General features: G+C 45.5%; 1 protein-coding gene across 1 annotated transcript in view; it reads left to right on the top strand.

The window, feature by feature from the left end:
• glrbb (glycine receptor, beta b) overlaps window positions 1-10604 on the top strand; it is a 218111-nt gene extending 207507 nt beyond the window's left edge. Inside the window, exon 10 of the mRNA XM_041190631.1 lies at window positions 9275-10604. Within this exon, the coding sequence (XP_041046565.1) occupies window positions 9275-9571 (297 nt within the window). The 3' untranslated portion in view covers window positions 9572-10604. The remainder of the gene's footprint in view (window positions 1-9274) is intronic.
• Window positions 10605-17474: the final 6870 nt, after the last annotated feature.

The raw sequence follows: 17474 nt of genomic DNA, 5'->3' as shown, positions 1-17474 counted from the left end.
TTTGGATAAGGGGCCTTGGAGAGAAGCCATATGCCATGGCCCTCATTCACTCAGGGTTCAGGGCTTCCAGTGAGGAGGAGGAGGAGCAGCAGAGAGGAAGGGAGATGCAGCCATAGGCGACAGGACACCAGCAGCCTCGGGGCCAACAAGAGGGCCTGCCTCAGGGTGGAGGTGCAGGAAAAGGGTACAGACGAGTACATGATCAGCCTCTGAACACAGAAGAGGCTACCCTCCAGAGAGGGTGTACCGTCAGAGGCTCAGCTATATTCAAATGTCCAAGCGGCAGAGTATCCCAAAACTGTGCATCTGCAGGAAGGCCGTCACTGACCTGTGTACCATGATGGAGGTTGAGCTGAGCTCCATGAGTATTGGTAGGCACCCACTGCCAGTGACACTGAAGTACACCACAGCTCTGAACTTCTACTCCTTAGGATCCTTCTAAGGATCCACTAGAAATATGTGTGGAATCTCGCAGTCTGCAGCACATTGGTGCAACTGTGTGGTGACCACTGCCATGTTCAAGAGGGCCAGTGAATATGTGCATTTCTGCACCGATCTGGATAGTCAAGCTGAGAAAATCATTCACTTTGGTGCCATCGCTGGATTCCCCCAGGTCAAGGGTGTGATCAACTGCATATATATGGCCATCAAGGCTCCCATAGACCAGCCAGCAGTCTTCATCAACAGAAAAGGTTTTCATTCCATTCATTTCCGAGTGGTCTGTGACCATCATGGACAGATCCTTCAGGTGTGTGCATGGTTCCCAGGTAGCAGCCACGACGCTTACAAACTTCAACAGTCTTAATTGCCTCAGCTTTTCAGGCTCATCCACCTTCAAGCAAGGATGCTCAGGGACAAGGATTACCCACTAGAGATATGTTTATTAATACCTGTGAGGAATCACGCATGGATGCAAAAGACAGAGACAGCACCTGCCACAGAGGAACCCGAGTGACCATCAAGAAGGCCACAAGGCTTCTGAATATGCCTCATGGAATCTGTTCGAGCCTCTCAGTATGCCTCAGCGAAGGTCTGTGTGCTTTGGTAGTCTGCCGTGCACTTCAAATTCTGGCGCTGCAGAGCAGGAAGGCGTTGAACAATGGGGACATCGTGGCTCACAATGTCTCCCCTAATGATGAGGATGTGGAAATGGCTGAAACCAGATGATGTAAGATGAAGGACCCCAGGGACCAGAGGCAAGAGGCAATGAGATACATGCAAAGGGAACTCAGGTTGTGTTAATATATAGCTGTTTTAATTGACCCTTACTGCCTGTTGGATCCACACCAATAAAGCCTTACCTTTCTGGAGCCCTGCTGTCACCTTCTTCCATTCCATTCCCTGCAGCCAATTGCATATTGCACAGCGGCAAGGGGGAAGCATTGACCGCTCTTGGCATGGTCACTCATAACCAGCCGCTGAAGGGAGCCAGGATATAACTGAAGTCACATAGCAGCAAAACATGGAAGGAGATGTCATGCCACCTGATTAAATCTTTATTAAGTGGCACAAGAAATGTGAGGCTTCACATTGTGACACTCTTTTCACCCATGAACCCTGTACAGCTAGGTGTTCTTTTTGAATCTCTCACGCAGACTTCTGCATGACAGTCCTCCTGCATTTGCAGTTGAGATAGAGGCAGACTGCTGACCTTGCTGCTTTGTGGCCAAAGGTGACCTTAGCAGCTGCCTTCTGGTTGCTTGAGGCCTGGAGGGTCCCAGCATGCTGAGGGACTTCTGCACCAGTGCAAGACCCTTCTCTGGCATTATGGCAACTTGAGGCGCTGGTGTCACTGGCATCCGAGTGGCTGTCCACACCAGAAGCACCTGAGATGAGCCCCCAGATGTAGAAGGCAGCCGTTCCTATTCCCTTGTAAGACATACTTGTATCTCCTGGCTGACCTGAGAAGTTTGAGAACCTGATGGAGACTCTAGATGCCTCATGCCCCTCTCACCTTGTTATTGCTACACTGAGCTCAAGGATGATGCAATGAGTGGTCTGCTGGATCTTGTTCTTCCTGAGGGTTACCAATCCCTCAATGGTGGAATCCAAGCAAGCACGTGCCAGAGATATAGCAGCACTCATGGCCTGGTTAGACACCTCCGTTGTCTGTACATGGATGTGCACAGCCTCTGGAAGTTCCACCAGATTTCCGTTACCTCATACTGCAGTATCAGCATTTGCCAACTTGTTGATGACTCCAGAAGCCCGTCATCGGCCTGGGGCTCAGCACTGCCCCCTGACCTCCAACTGTCCACCAACTGTCAGTGGCTTCAGCTGTCACAGCCTCCATCAACTGCTTGGGCGCATCTGTGATGTGCTTACCAGCTTGTGACCCTGAATCTATGCATGGACCCACCAACATGAAAGTATCTGCAATGGTGGAGAGTGCAAGGAAATGATGTGACAGTGCACCCTCTGAGGTCTTCTCCTGCTCCTCAGAGGTGGCTGTCTGTCCCTCACTTAACTGCAATTCTCTGTTCTTCTGTCTGATCTTCATGAGAGAACAGATAGATTACAGAGTTCCTGTTGCATCCGACCAATTTCTTTTAGTGTGGAGCCCCATGTGTCCAGTGGTGGCCACATGGGCACTGTACCTCTATGTGCGCCAGAGACTCAATTGATCTTTTCACTTAACCACTCACTCACTCCCTTGTGCCTACACTCCTGTCATGCCTTCAGCGATGGAGCAGCCACTGTGCTGCCAGTCAGTTCTAATGTCTCCTTCTCCAAAGGGTCAGAATGGCCAGGAACCCCTCTGCTGGCCTTTACATGTTCCTTCATGTTATGGGCTGCCTTCTTGCAAGCACAAAAATGAACACTGTTAGGCACCCCACAAAGACAAGCGCAATGCCAGTGCTGATGGCAGCCCTGCAGGCCAAGGTGGAGCATACAAATGCCCCCTGCATGCTGCCACTCTTGAGGGACCTTAATGGAGTCAGAAATCATAGACTGACCTTCTCACCAAGATAAAGCCATGTCTCTGACAGGATGTTCTGCTGCCTGACCCCATTGACACTTACTGGGTGGTCACTCCCTCCCCAACAAATGCACCCTCTTGCATTGCCACATAGAAGCCCCAAAGGGAAAACAGTTATGGAGTACTCACCTTGGAAGAACAAATATGCATTTGTGGTTCTGGATTCAGTTCTGAGGGTAACCCCATGGTTGATGGCCTCCTCTCTGTCTCCATCCAAGATTGCTTGGTCAGTCGGACCACTCTCCTCCAGCTGTCCCTAGGGAAGAGGCCCTCCTGCCTTGCCCTTGCAGCCTGAGGAAGAGCTGTAATGGAGGCAGCACTAAAACATAGGGCCACCCAATGTCTTCCTTCTGTCATTGTCTCTGCTACTTTTCTTCCTTTCTAAAGATGCCCTGTTAGTCCCCATTACATTGAACGCTGGGAGTCCTCTAAATATGGCGCCTGCACCTTCTGCAGCATGACCTCACTCCACCTCCACCACCCACTACCCACCTCCACTCCCTCAAGGTTGGCCCTCATGCCAGCCAACTCTTAATTGGCTAGTGGGCACAAGATTGCCCATGGCCAATCAATCCCGGTCCAAGCAGCTCCCATTTCCGACCTTGATGGTGGGATCTATGCCCTAGCTGGAAAATTCAGCCCAGTGTATTTTAGCAGAGTGCTAAGTGAGTTAATATGGCAAGGTGTCCTTGCAACTTTCGATTTCATGTGATTCAGAGGTTTATGTATCTGTGTCAAGAATGCCTTGTGCTGCTTTCATTGCATTGTGTTTCATACTTTCAGGAATACTCCCTGTCACCTGGGATTGTCCCCAACAAAAGAACCAACTGCTGTCTGGTTCTAGCACTGCTGCATGTATGCCACTGCTGTGTGCCGAGTTCTCACATAGGCCACTGACCTCGGCAGGCATAGACTTTTGGACTTCTATGAGTTCTCAGAATGTTGGATTGTTTTCCTAACTGTTATCTTCTCTTGGATTTTAAGTAATAATTTGACAAATTTACATTCCAGGTACAGTGCTTTGCTAGCAGAGAGAATAAATTTGAAATTGCCTCCTTTGACTCTATAATATTGAAATATCAATATGAGCATTCAGGAAAGATGCTATAACATTTGCATTGTATTTTCATGTCTTCATTGCCACTGATGTTGCAAAGTGTTCAGTGCAGATTTTTGCTCTGTGATAACGTCACTCAGGTTTGATATTCTGAAATATCACTCAGATTTCCAGCATGTACTGAATGGACAGATGTGCACTTTCTTCCTTAAAGAGTATCCTCCACTTGAAATCTGGGCCTATGAGGCTTGGAAGTCAAAGTGATACAGCAGGGAATCGGCATGTTGGAGTTCTGCTCAGCAGTAGACGTCCTTTCTTCGTCCATGAACACTGCCTCTTTACCACAGTGGTCAGTTCCTCACATTTTTCATACATCACCGTCACCGTCAGAAGCTGTACTGGAAAGACACTGGAGCTGGCCTTTCGCACCTCCGTTCAACTGCCTGCTTTCCTGGTCCCTGGGAAAACACTCACACCAATTAACTCATGAAGTATGTTAAAGTTTGAGGTATGTAGCCTCATTAACATATATAAATGACTTGCATCGCGAGTACAGTTTAGTCACCCTTCCCCAACTGCCTTTAAAACTAGAAGTGGGTGAGTTCGAGGAGGGTTGAAGTTGGGTTTAGATTTTCAAAAAAATACCATCACTCTTGGCCCCCCTCCTGCAAGGTGTTAAATTTGTCCCATACAACTGGGAATGGGAAACCAGTGGAATGTCACCTGCTCAATTTTCCTTTTCCATCACCAATACTACTCTGGTTTATTTGCAAAATCATTGAGGAAATGCGCGCTCTACAATCTGCAACTTGGGGCAGAATTTTCTGCCTGTCGGGGGGGCTGGGCTGGGCGGGAGCGGATGCAGGCAGACACGGACCTGATCAATGTCCCTGATCGGGTCCACGCCGCCATTTTACGTGGGCAAGCCAATTAAGGCACAGAGGTGCCTCAGGGAGATTAGTTTTAAGTCCAAAAGGTTTAATAAAGCGGCGAGAAAATTTTTACATGTCCCCTCATATGAAACTGGGACATGTGCATTAATTTCAGTAAAAATATTTGTTAAAATTTAAAATCATTCATGAAACCGCATCTCTGGATGAGGTTCCATGAAAAATGCGAAGGCCGCCTGGGCTCTTCACTTGCCCGCCAACCTTAAGGTTGGACGGCAGCTCCATTAATTACTTTGAGAGTTAAATGGCCTTAATAGGCCTTTGACAGTTTGGCGGGCGCGCAGCTCAGTCGGCTGCACGACCGCCAAACTGAAAGTCTGAATGACGCACCTTGATGTCGGGACGCACACCCAACGTCACCACGCATCATTTTATGCCTCGGCGAGCAGGCCCCACCCCCACTCGCCAAGCCAAAGACTCAGCCCTTGGTGCACTGAAGTGGGATGTAACATTTGATAATGGTTAGTGAGGTGAAAACCAAAAGCCTGGCCATATACTCTAGCTTGGCTGTGCCCAATGCTCTCTAAGATCTTAAAGACTATTATGCCCACTATTCAAAGAATAAAGGCTGTATTCTGGAGGACATCACCATCATTTACTGTCCCTTCTGTCTGTACTGATTCAGAGTGCCTTGTGGGCTGACAGGTTTAACTAACAGTGCAAACCCACTATATCGTCTCTCTCACATGAAGGATAGCTCAGTCTTTGCTTGCTAGCTGCAGTTCAATGCTTTTACTATCTAAATTTATGTTAACAGTTCTGGTTGTACTTACAGGCATTTAGGCATATATCCTTTTCATCTGAAACTTCCAACTATTTCTATATATGGGCTGTTGTGATGCTTCACATAAAAGTTGTGTTTCATTTTGAGCAAATTGATTAACTTTCAATAACTGCTTTTCTGAAGCTGTTCGTCAGATCAGTATGCCTTTTGCAACTTCCTACATTCTTCAATTTGATGAAGAAGGGTGAGAAAAGATTGACAGCTGCATCAGTGTCCACTCTATCCATTAGATCATATAGCTTCATACATTGCCCTGCACAATTTCTAATAATACTAACTACTGGGAATGCATAAAATGGAAAAAAAACTGTGGCCAAGTTCAGGAAGATTTATCCCTGGTTTCATAAGACAATAAAAACAAACTAGAGATCATGTTAACCATGGCACATACTGGACACACGCACCAAATCCATACGCCGAAACTTGTCAAGTTCCTTTGCAAAGGGCTGTTGTGCACCTATGTGACCTCATCTCCTAGGGACTTGAATCTCATTACTAAAAAGTGCTTTTGTTTGTATCATTCTGTGCTCTGAAACTGCACAATATTGTATCCCTGTTGGTGGATTAATGAAAAATGTGTGCTTTATATCATTAAAAGGCTCAAAAGTGTAATGGCAGGCACCTTCTGATTGGTTTCTTAATATCAATGTTGCAAGATACACATTGTTCAAGGCAATGAATTCCTACATATATAAAAACAAAAGAACTGTGGATGCTGGAAATCCAAAACAAAAACAGAATTACCTGGAAAAACTCAGCAGGTCTGGCAGCATTGGCGGAGAAGAAAAGAGTTGACGTTTCGAGTCCTCATGACCTTTCGACAGAACTTGGGTTCGAGTCCAAGAAAGAGTTGAAATATAAGCTGGTTTAAGGTGTGGGGGGTGGGGGGGGTGGGGGAGAGAGAGAGAGAGAGAGAGAAGTGGAGGGGGGTGGTGTGGTTGTAGGGACAAACAAGCAGTGATAGAAGCAGATCATCAAAAGATGTCACCAACAATACAACAAAAGAACACAGAGGTGTTAAAGTTGGAGATATTATCTAAACGAATGTGCTAATTAAGAATGGATGGTAGGGCACTCAAGGTATAGCTCTAGTGGGGGTGGGGAGAGCATAAAATATTTTAAAATACTTAAAAATAATGGAAATAGGTGGGAAAAGAAAAATCTATATAAGTTATTGGAAAAAAAACAAAAGGAACAGGGAAACAGAAAGGGGGTGGGGATGGAGGAGGGAGCTCAAGACCTAAAGTTGTTGAATTCAATATTCAGTCCGGAAGGCTGTAAAGTGCCTAGTCGGAAGATGAGGTGTTGTTCCTCCAGTTTGCGTTGGGCTTCACTGGAACAATGCAGCAAGCCAAGGACAGACATGTGGGCAAGAGAGCAGGGTGGAGTGTTAAAATGGCAAGCAACAGGGAGGTTTGGGTCATTCTTGCGGACAGACCGCAGGTGTTCTGCAAAGCGGTCGCCCAGTTTACGTTTGGTCTCTCCAATGTAGAGGAGACCACATTGGGAGCAACGAATGCAGTAGACTAAGTTGGGGGAAATGCAAGTGAAATGCTGCTTCACTTGAAAGGAGTGTTTGGGCCCTTGGACGGTGAGGAGAGAGGAAGTGAAGGGGCAGGTGTTGTATCTTTTGCGTGGGCATGGGGTGGTGCCATAGGAGGGGGTTGAGGAGTAGGGGGTGATGGAGGAGTGGACCAGGGTGTCCCGGAGGGAGCGATCCCCACAGAATGCCGATAGGGGGGGTGAAGGGAAGATGTGTTTGGTGGTGGCATCATGCTGGAGTTGGCGGAAATGGCAGAGGATGAACCTTTGAATGCAGAGGCTGGTGGGGTGATAAGTGAGGACAAGGGGGACCCTATCATGTTTCTGGGAGGGAGGAGAAGGCGTAAGGGCGGATGCGCGGGAGATGGGCCGGACACGGTTGAGGGCCCTGTCAACGACCGTGGGTGGAAAACCTTGGTTAAGGAAGAAGGAGGACATGTCAGAGGAACTGTTTTTGAAGGTAGCATCATCGGAACAGATGCGACGGAGGCGAAGGAACTGAGAGAATGGGATGGAGTCCTTACAGGAAGTGGGGTGTGAGGAGCTGTAGTCGAGGTAGCTGTGGGAGTCGGTGGGTTTGTAATGGATATTGGTGGACAGTCTATCACCAGAGATTGAGACAGAGAGGTCAAGGAAGGGAAGGAAAGTGTCATAGATGGACCACGTGAAAATGATGGAGGGGTGGAGATTGGAAGCAAAATTAATAAATTTTTCCAAGTCCCGACGAGAGCATGAAGCAGCACCGAAGTAATCATCGATGTACCGGAGAAAGAGTTGTGGAAGGGGCCCGGAGTAGGACTAGAACAAGGAATGTTCCACATACCCCATAAAGAGACAGGCATAGCTGGGGCCCATGCGGGTACCCATAGCCACACCTTTTATTTGGAGGAAGTGAGAGGAGTTGAAGGAGAAATTGTTCAGTGTGACAACAAGTTCAGACAGACGGAGGAGAGTAGTGGTGGATGGGGATTGTTCGGGCCTCTGTTCGAGGAAGAAGCTAAGGGCCCTCAGACCATCCTGGTGGGAGATGGAGGTGTAGAGGGATTGGACATCCATGGTGAAGAGGAAGCAGTTGGGACCAGGGAACTGGAAATTGTTGATGTGACGTAAGGTGTCAGAGGAATCATGGATGTAGGTGGGAAGGGACTGGACAAGGGGAGAGAGAAGGGAGTCAAGATAATGAGAAATGAGTTCTGTGGGGCAGGAGCAAGCTGAGACGATCGGTCTACCGGGGCAGTTCTGTTTGTGGATTTTGGGTAGGAGATAGAAGCGGGCCGTCCGAGGTTGGGCGACTATCAGGTTGGAAGCTGTGGGAGGAAGATCCCCAGAGGAGATGAGGTCAGTGACAGTCCTGGAAACAATGGCTTGATGTTCAGTGGTGGGGTCATGGTCCAGGGAGAGGTAGGAGGAAGTGTCTGCGAGTTGACGCTCAGCCTCCTACAGTTTATTATAATGACATTTTTTAAGTACATTGCTTAACATATTTTTCATCTCCAAAGAAGAATTGCACCCCCAAGGAAAGCAAATAATATGTCTCTTTGCAAGCAAAGTAATTAAAGTTAATATTACTCCTGTCAAAGCACTGGCCCAAAATTTGTTGTTGCAGTCTTGCAAATTTGTTTTAAGTGCTAAGCCGGAAGGTACTGCCTTGTCCTTGAAAAGGAATGTTTTGGAAAGGTTGAAGCTGTCAAATTGTCCAATTCAGTTTACGCAGAAATCAATTCAATTATTTTTTATTCTGACTGAGATCGGCCACCTGCAATCTGCTACCCTGTGGCGCCACATGTTGGTATACCAATATACTGCATCGCTGTCCAGTTTTCCTGTCAGACTTAAAGCAATTTAAACCAAACGCATGTTTTTGTAAACTGTATAGTTATCCTGTGGTACTAATGATTATGATTATGATAGTGGTGATGACAATGAAGCCAAGCATCAATAATTACACTGTGTTTTTCTAGGTTGCAGAGACAAGGTGCAAAAAGGTTTGTACTTCTAAATCTGATTTGAGATCCAATGACTTCAGCATCGTTGGAAGCTTGCCACGTGACTTTGAATTGTCTAATTATGACTGCTATGGAAAACCCATAGAAGTTAACAACAGTCTTGGGAAGCTCCAGTTAAAAAATAATAAGAAGCCTCCACCTCCAAAGCCTGTCATCCCAACTGAAGCAAAGCGAATTGACCTCTATGCAAGAGCTGTGTTTCCATTTTGTTTCCTCTTCTTCAATGTGATATATTGGTCTGCTTATCTATGATCATTCCACCGCTGTTTTTCATTGTATGAGATATGTCAGATTTCATTGAATCCTGCCCCCATATCTCTTAAGCATATTTCTTTCATTGTTAATGCTCTGTGATTGAAAATTGATCCGTAACCAGATGCATTTGTCAATTTTGAATGAAAGCATGTAATTGCAATGTGTACACTATAACCAAACAATGTTGTATATAGCTGTACAGCATCCAGGCTGCTTTGGAGATCATGATGGATAAACTACACTACAGTCTTTCTACTACTCTAAGAATAATATATTTATGGGGTTGTGATGGATCATTTAAAATGTGCTGCAATCTTTCTGGTATCTGATACTTACGCATGCACGTTTAATGTTACTGAGATACAAATTAAGTATGACTATGTGTGCAATTATGAAAAATTCTATATCTTCCAAATAGTAAAGAGTAGACACTTTGATAGTTTTGTTTTAACTTAAATTATGTTCTAAAAACAAAGTACCTCAGTATTTTCTTTATCAAATGTGAGCTGTAGTTCATACCACCTTCATTTTTAAATGACAGAAAATAGTACAAACCATTCCTGTCAATGTCAAATTTTGATAGAATGTTTAAATTGCCAAAATAATTTATTTAAGTGATTGTATTATTGAGATGTTCTAGTGTCAAAATAAATATATCAATTGTATATCTGTATTAATTCCTGCTTCAATAATGGATCACATGAATAGGCATATGTCAGTTCTGTGGAAATTCACTGATATCTGTTCTGAAATCAAGTACATACAAATTTGATGGTGGTAAATTATGTGAATTAAATCCCCAAAGTGAAGATGAAAGAGAAGGGAATGAAGTTAATCTCAAATTGTGTTTTTAATGCTTTTATTTCATACATCCAGACAGAATCTGTTTGTATTTGTATATTCTGTGTGCATCTCAAAATCTAGATTCTGTTTGTTTTGATGACTGAGGATGTATTAGTTGTGTACAAGACAGACTACAGGTATACTTGGAATGCACAATGCTGCAGGTGGTCTATAGGATATAATAACACAAGAACTTATGCTTAAATATACTTGTAATAAATACTTTCTGTTCATTAAACCAACTAAATTCCATATGTAACTTTGAATTCCTTGACATGATGTGTCTACTTTTCTAAAAGAATATTCTACCTAGAAAAGCTCAACTAAGTTTTTATCCTCTGATGCCCTCCTCAGAAGCAAGCAATGGATCTTGATAAATGAAGCTTTGCCTTCTTATAGCAATGCCAACATAGAGTTTCTAATATGTTTTCCCACCTTTATTTGGTCAAGGGAAATGCCTTAAAAAGCAATATCTTGCAGTGAATATACCACTTTTAACGGAGTGGTTGATATGTCAGAAACAATCATGATATCTGTTTGGACCGTCTTGGATAACATTGAATAATGGGCTAACTTATTCACACAGATCTACAGGTCTCTGGATAGCCGTGGAAGTTGTGGGATTAGTCGGGAGGCCAGGGTGGAGTTGGAGGCTTGTAGGGGTAGTCAGTGGGTCAGGAGAGATGGGGGTCGAGGGTGAAGTCAGGGGGGTCAGTGTGAGTGATTGGAGGCCCAGGTGTTAGACTAGGGGCAGGATTTTCAGCTCGGCATGCGGGCATACACTCGGCACGCGCGAGTGTGAAATAGCACACGATCGTGATGGGTGAGCGCCTGCCAACAATTAAAAGGACTATTAAGCCCCTTAATTACTTAAATTGAATTTTTCACTGCTTGTCGAACCTTACGGTTGGCAGGCAGGTGAATAGGCCAGGCGGCCTTTGCATTTTTGCGAAAACTCCCACGGGCGGGATGAAGTTTCAGACAATGACCAAAAAAAAATAGAAATTTTTAGAATTCATGTTTCACATGTCCCTGTTCATGTGACAGAGTCACGTGGGGACATGTGTCCTTATTTTTAAAATCTTTGGGCTATATCTTCTGGCTGGCGAGCAGGGGTGGGGCCTGCTCGCTGACACGTGAAATGACGCAGGATGACATTGGGCATGCGTCCCGACATCACAGCATGTCATTCAGACTTTCAGTTTGGCGGGCGGACAGCTGATTGGCTGCGCACCCGCCGACCTGTCAATGGCTTATTAAGGCCATTAACAAAGTAGTCAAAGTCATTAATGGACCTGCCCGTCCAACATCAAGGTTGGTGGGCAGGCCGGGAGCCCTGGCGGTATTCTGAAAAAGCATGAAACCTCATCCACGGGCGGCTTGAGCTTTCTTGAGGATTTTAAAATAAAAAGTTATGGACATGTCCCAGCTCATGTGACTGTGTCACATGAGGGGACATGGCAGGGAAATTTTTTTCTCAGCTTTACTTAAAGCTTAAAATGTGAGCCGATCTCCCTGAGGCAGCACTTAGTCTCCAGGAGGTCATTGTGCTTTTTCATACGCATGCGCAAAAGAGCGCACTCCCAGCTGAAGGAACCCACCCCCACCGCCACCCCCCCTCCCCCAACCGCACAGGATCCGCATAGCGCTTCCTGGCAGACGTCACGCTGGGTGGGCCTTAATTAGGTGCCCACGTGAAATGGTGGCGCGTCCCTGACCGGGGCGCTGAGCGGAAGCCCGCCCGCCCGTGCCTGCTCCCGAACTCTCCCCCCCCCCCCCCACCCAATGAGGGGCAAATGTTGCCCTTTATTTCTCATGTTAAAAATCTTCACCTCCCTGAGGCAGCTCTGTGCCTTCAGGGACCTTTCACTGTGTGCGCATGCACAAACTTCAGTGCTCATGCTCCTCCCCCCAACCCCCCACCCAGGCAGCGCCGAGGTTATCAGCGCATGTTTCACACTGGCTGGCCATTAATTGACCAGTCAGCGTGAAATGGCAGTCGGGCCCCGATCACGAGCAGCGGACCATTACACGGCTACTCCCGGGCCCGCCCACTGCGGCCACCTGACTTGGGGAAAATCCTCCCTTAGGTGTCTAATATTTCCTGGGTAACTATCCAGGTAAGTGACACCAACTTGGGGCTGGAAACTTTTATAGAGCATCACAGGGAGCAAGGAAACTGCCCATCGGAAGCTCAAACCTCATGGGCAATTCCCATGGAGCCCTTGCATTGGGTCTTTTATCAGGGGTCCTATAGTGTTCTTGGGGGGCATGTCAGATCTCCAATTATGCAGAAACTGGAAGACCTGGGCCCCTGACCTAACGTTGGAGATTTTGGACAGTTCCGACTTACCTGGACAGTTAGCCAGGAAATGTTAGAAAGAAAAATATAACTCCTGGGTAACTACATAACTCACTCCCCCACTCGCTCACACTGATCTCCTCAACTCCCTCCTCGACTACTCCCCAACTCGACCTGACCAGCCTCCTCCACCTGATTCCCCACCGATCCGACTTGATGAGCTCTCAACCCACCTCACCCACTTCCCTAACTACAACCTCAGCCACATGCCACCCTACCCCCTTACCCACTCACCTTACCCATCACTCACCTCACCCGTCACTCACCCCACCCCTTTACTCACCCTACCAACCCCCTACCCATTGACCTTACGCACCCTATTCCCTTATACACTTACCTTCTCTCTAACTTTTTGAAGAAGCTTCGGGACACTTAAACTTTTTACTTACAGAATGCCGTAAAAAGGGGCCTGGCTTTTCTTCCCTTGGTACTGCAGCACTACAATGAAGCTCTTTGAGGAACTGTACACTGCATTTCTGGAGAAGCTGAGATTGCAAGTTCCAGCCAGAAATGTGGAGCTCCAGAGTGGCAGAGAAAAGTCATTCCTGCTCCTTGGAAGATTTAGGCTATTGAATGTTATCACTGGCACTGAGAGAACAGAAGTCGACAACTGGAAAGAAAGCTTAGCCCTGGTATTGTATACATACCCTCCTGTATAATGGGACCAAGCTTTCTTTGGTTATAAACTTTAAGATCATTAGATTGATAACCACGTCTGAGGTAGGCTGAAGCCAACAGTCAGTGAAGATAGTTGAAAAGCTGATAGAATAATAGTAATCTTCAAGAAAGCTCAATATTAGTAATTTTAAAGAAAGCTTAAGTCCCTACCATTCACAGTGTCCAATGCCAATATTCCACAAAGGCTATATCCCCACAGTGCTGCAAAACTATAGCCCCTCTCGGCCAGGTTTTCAGTTCAATTCAAAACTCATTTACTACTCCAGAAAGAGGTTTAGGATAATTTAACTCCGTGCCAGCTTTATGTGCACCCACCAGGTGTATTTTCGGTATGAGGGGGACATGTAAAATAGGGCAGGTGTCAAGCCCATCACCTTCCCTGCAACTATCCCCGAGCTCACCCCCATAACATGGTGGGTGGGCAGGTGCCAAATTCGGCAACCCACCCACCATATGTAAATAAATAATTAAGGGTCAATTGAGTTTGTTAACAAGCCTGTAAACTGGGATATTACCCTACCCACACCATACTATGGTTGGCATAGGTAGGTAGGAGTGGGCTGGTCATTTATTTAAAAAGCTTTTAAAAGGACAGGAAGGAAGGGGGTAATATCTTTGGAGGGGGCTGCTCTTTGCACATCGGGGAAGCCCCCTTCCTTCATACCCACCCACCTTCCAAACCCCCGCACCACCCCCCCCCCCACCCCACCCCCCACCCCACACACACACACACTCCCCAAACTGGCCAAACCCTCCCTGTCCAATACTCCAGACTTAACTCACTCCGGGATCCATTGGGCCTTCTTCTTGGGACTGAATGGTCCTAGCAGTGCCCACTACTGAGCTCTTGGCCGACAGCTCCCCAAGGGGGGGACTTCATCCCCAGTGAGGGGCAGAATTCCTACTGTGTGCCAATTTAGCCTACCCACATTACGGCTGCAGGGTGGGCTTATGGAGCAAACTGGCTTCCAGACAACCTTTCTTCTGGGGGCTGGGGGGAAGGTGTGAGCCATCCACCCACACCACAGCTGCCACCACCACCCCCACTATGATATGCAGTCCCAGGTCTTCAGCATAAAAATCTGCACTAACACTCCAGTGCAATATTGAGAGAGTGCCATGCTGTCTTTTGAGTGAATTGTTAAACCAAGGCCCCATCTACCTGTTTGTGTTGGTATGAAAGGTCCCATAGCACAATTCTGAAGAAGAGCAGGGGAGTTATCCCCCAATCAACATCACAAAGAATAGATTATCAGGTCATTATTGCACTTCTGTTTGTGAGAGTTTGCTGTGCAGATTGGCAGCTGCAGTTCCTACACTACAACAGAGACTTCAACAGGAACTTTAAAGTTACTTAATTGGCTGTAAAGTGCTTTGAGACAGCTGATGGCCATGAAGAGCACCATGTAAATGCAATTCTTTCTTTCTTTAAGTCCTGCTTGCTGATTTCCCATGCTGAACCTAACAGGGAGCAGCGAAAAATCACAGAGGCTGGAAACCACCCTCTCACACCAGGGCCTGTTCTTCCTGGTCTCACAAGGAAAGTATTTTCTTTCAAAAAAACACACTTTTCAATGTTCTTATGTTCCTGATTCACTTTTTCACTAACCAGGTGGGAAACACCCTGCTGCTTCCCATTCAGGCTGCTAAGTTAAAACTGCAGTCACGTTCCAATGCCATCTTTGGGACTTCACGTGCACAAGTTAAAAATAGACCCTGTCAGCTTTATACAGGTGTTCTTGCTCATTAGTTGAGCAGCTTTATGTCTCAAATGGTTAGCTTGTAGCAGCTCCAAGACAGGCAAGTGATCTAGACAACTCTAACTGTTAATCTACTGAGCAGGTGGAGCATGTTATACTATGGTCCATGGTGGTGTCTCGACAGTGAGATCTTGAGACTTGTATATTTAAACTCATTGTTTACCTTTATTGTTAACCTTTGGCTATTTACAGATCCCAGGTTACAGTTATGCATGATGCTGTTACCTCCATGCAGGCTGGTTCCAGAGTGTTCTTTCTGGACTGTTCTCTCAGTCTATTACCATGTGACTCTAAGCATCATACAGTGGGTTGGGCTATTCTCCAGTCCCACATTAACCCTTGCTCTGCTGAGCACCTTTACACTACAGAGGCATGCAGACACTTACAACATCATACAATGTCCCCCTTCACCCAAGAAAACTTTCCTCCCTTCCTATGGAGTATTATAATACAATCTTCACTTGCTATCCCTTCTCCCCAACCTCGAATCTCTGACTTCATAAATTCAGACAGTCTTGAGGCTTGACATATTTTCCACACCTCAGTATGTCACATTTGAAGGAATGTTAGTAGCACCCTGTTTCGGTACTTGGTTATCTCCATTTGATTCACTTTTTGTGCTCCTTTGAGTTGCATTTCTCTTTATTAACAACCCATTTGTTTTTTTTGGACGCTGTGGGTTTTCCCATTCCTTCCAAGGGGAATGTGCTCATTCCCAGAGTGGTTTTGCATTTTCTTTTCTCATGGTGTTGTCATGCTCTTGCTGGGCTAAAATAGTACCTGAATGGACAAGCTAGAGAAGCTGAGGTTGTTCTCCATAGAGAAGAGATGGTTAAGAGAAAATGTCCTAGAGATGTTCAAAATCATGAAAGCGTTTTGATAGAGTAAATGAAGAGAAACTGTTTCCAGTGGGAGAGGGGTCAATAACTAAAAGAAGCAGAATTAAGGTAATTGGTAAAAAAAAAAAAGTGAGATGAAGAGAACTGCTTTTACTCAACAGGTCAGTATGAAGTTGATTCACTGCCTGAAGGGAGCAGATTCAAATAACAACTTTCAAAAGGGAATTCAACATTATTTTTATTCTTTCATGGGATGTGGGCATCATTGGTAAGGCCAGCATGTGTTGCCCATCCCCAATTACCCTTGAGAAGATGGTGGTGAGCCAATTACTTGGAAGGGAAAAGATTTCAGGGCTATCAGCAAAGAGAAGGGGTGTAGGACTAATATGATAGCTCTTTCAAACAGCTGGCACAAGCAAGGTGGGCTGAAAGGCTTCTTTTGGTGCTATTTCATTCTATGATTCCATATTAGCAAAAGGAACAGGCCTTTACTCTCTAAGTCATGGTTATCCAATCTATTCTTCCTTGAAAGTATTAGTGGTTTAAAGAAAAATGAAAATCATTCCGATTTTGACTTTTTTGTAAAATATTTCTTTTGTTCTATCAGCTTTGAAAAATGTGTCTTGTCCATGCAGTGATGGAAAGTACAATGGCCAATAGCTACCCCACTTTGGATCTGCTGCTATGCTGCCTGAGATTGTTATTTTTTGTGGTTATTATTTCAGCAAATTGTGGTGTGAATTAACCAATGGAGATCAGAGAGCAAAACAGTCTCATTTCAGCTTTCATTGTTGATCCTGCCATTGCAATGAATTCTTGGGCCATTGTTAATGGCTCAAGATAATGATATGGGAACTTTAACAGCAAGGACCTCAGTTTACCACGGCATCCAATGGACAATCTCTTTTTCAGTGCTGTACTGCCTCAGTACAGCAATGAAATGGCAGCCGATATTATGTGGAATTTGGAAGATAAGTGTGCTAGCCAAACTGACAGTTTTTGTATTTCCAACATTTTCGGATTTGAATTCCAAAGTGAAATGTTAAAAACTGCATGTGCCTGTGTGTTAAATACAAACTTCAAAATTAATATTTAAGAATCTAATGTGAATTTTCTAAGGACATTGATTTTCCTTATGAAATAATATACTATGGAGGAGTTAGATACTACACAGCATGTGTATGGAGATTTCTCTGGTTAACTGGGACTTATATTTGCTAATAATTGCCACTGGGTTAAAAATCAATTTTGCAAAGAATTTATTTATTCCAGAAGAGACTCTCTCTGTTTCTTAAGGTACCATGCTCTAAGAGCGTTGGCGACCATGGACCTCCATGTTAATCTTGCGCTAGAGGTGTGAATTGAAGAATGCTGCTTCGGACACTATGAAGCAGGTTTCTAGTCAGGAGTATGTTAAC

Source organism: Carcharodon carcharias, chromosome 1 (assembly GCF_017639515.1).
Source record: "Carcharodon carcharias isolate sCarCar2 chromosome 1, sCarCar2.pri, whole genome shotgun sequence".
In the NCBI taxonomy this organism is placed as follows: Eukaryota; Metazoa; Chordata; class Chondrichthyes; order Lamniformes; family Lamnidae; genus Carcharodon; species Carcharodon carcharias.
The sequence above is the reverse complement of the archived record's forward strand: the minus strand, read 5'-3'. Positions and strand labels throughout refer to the sequence as shown.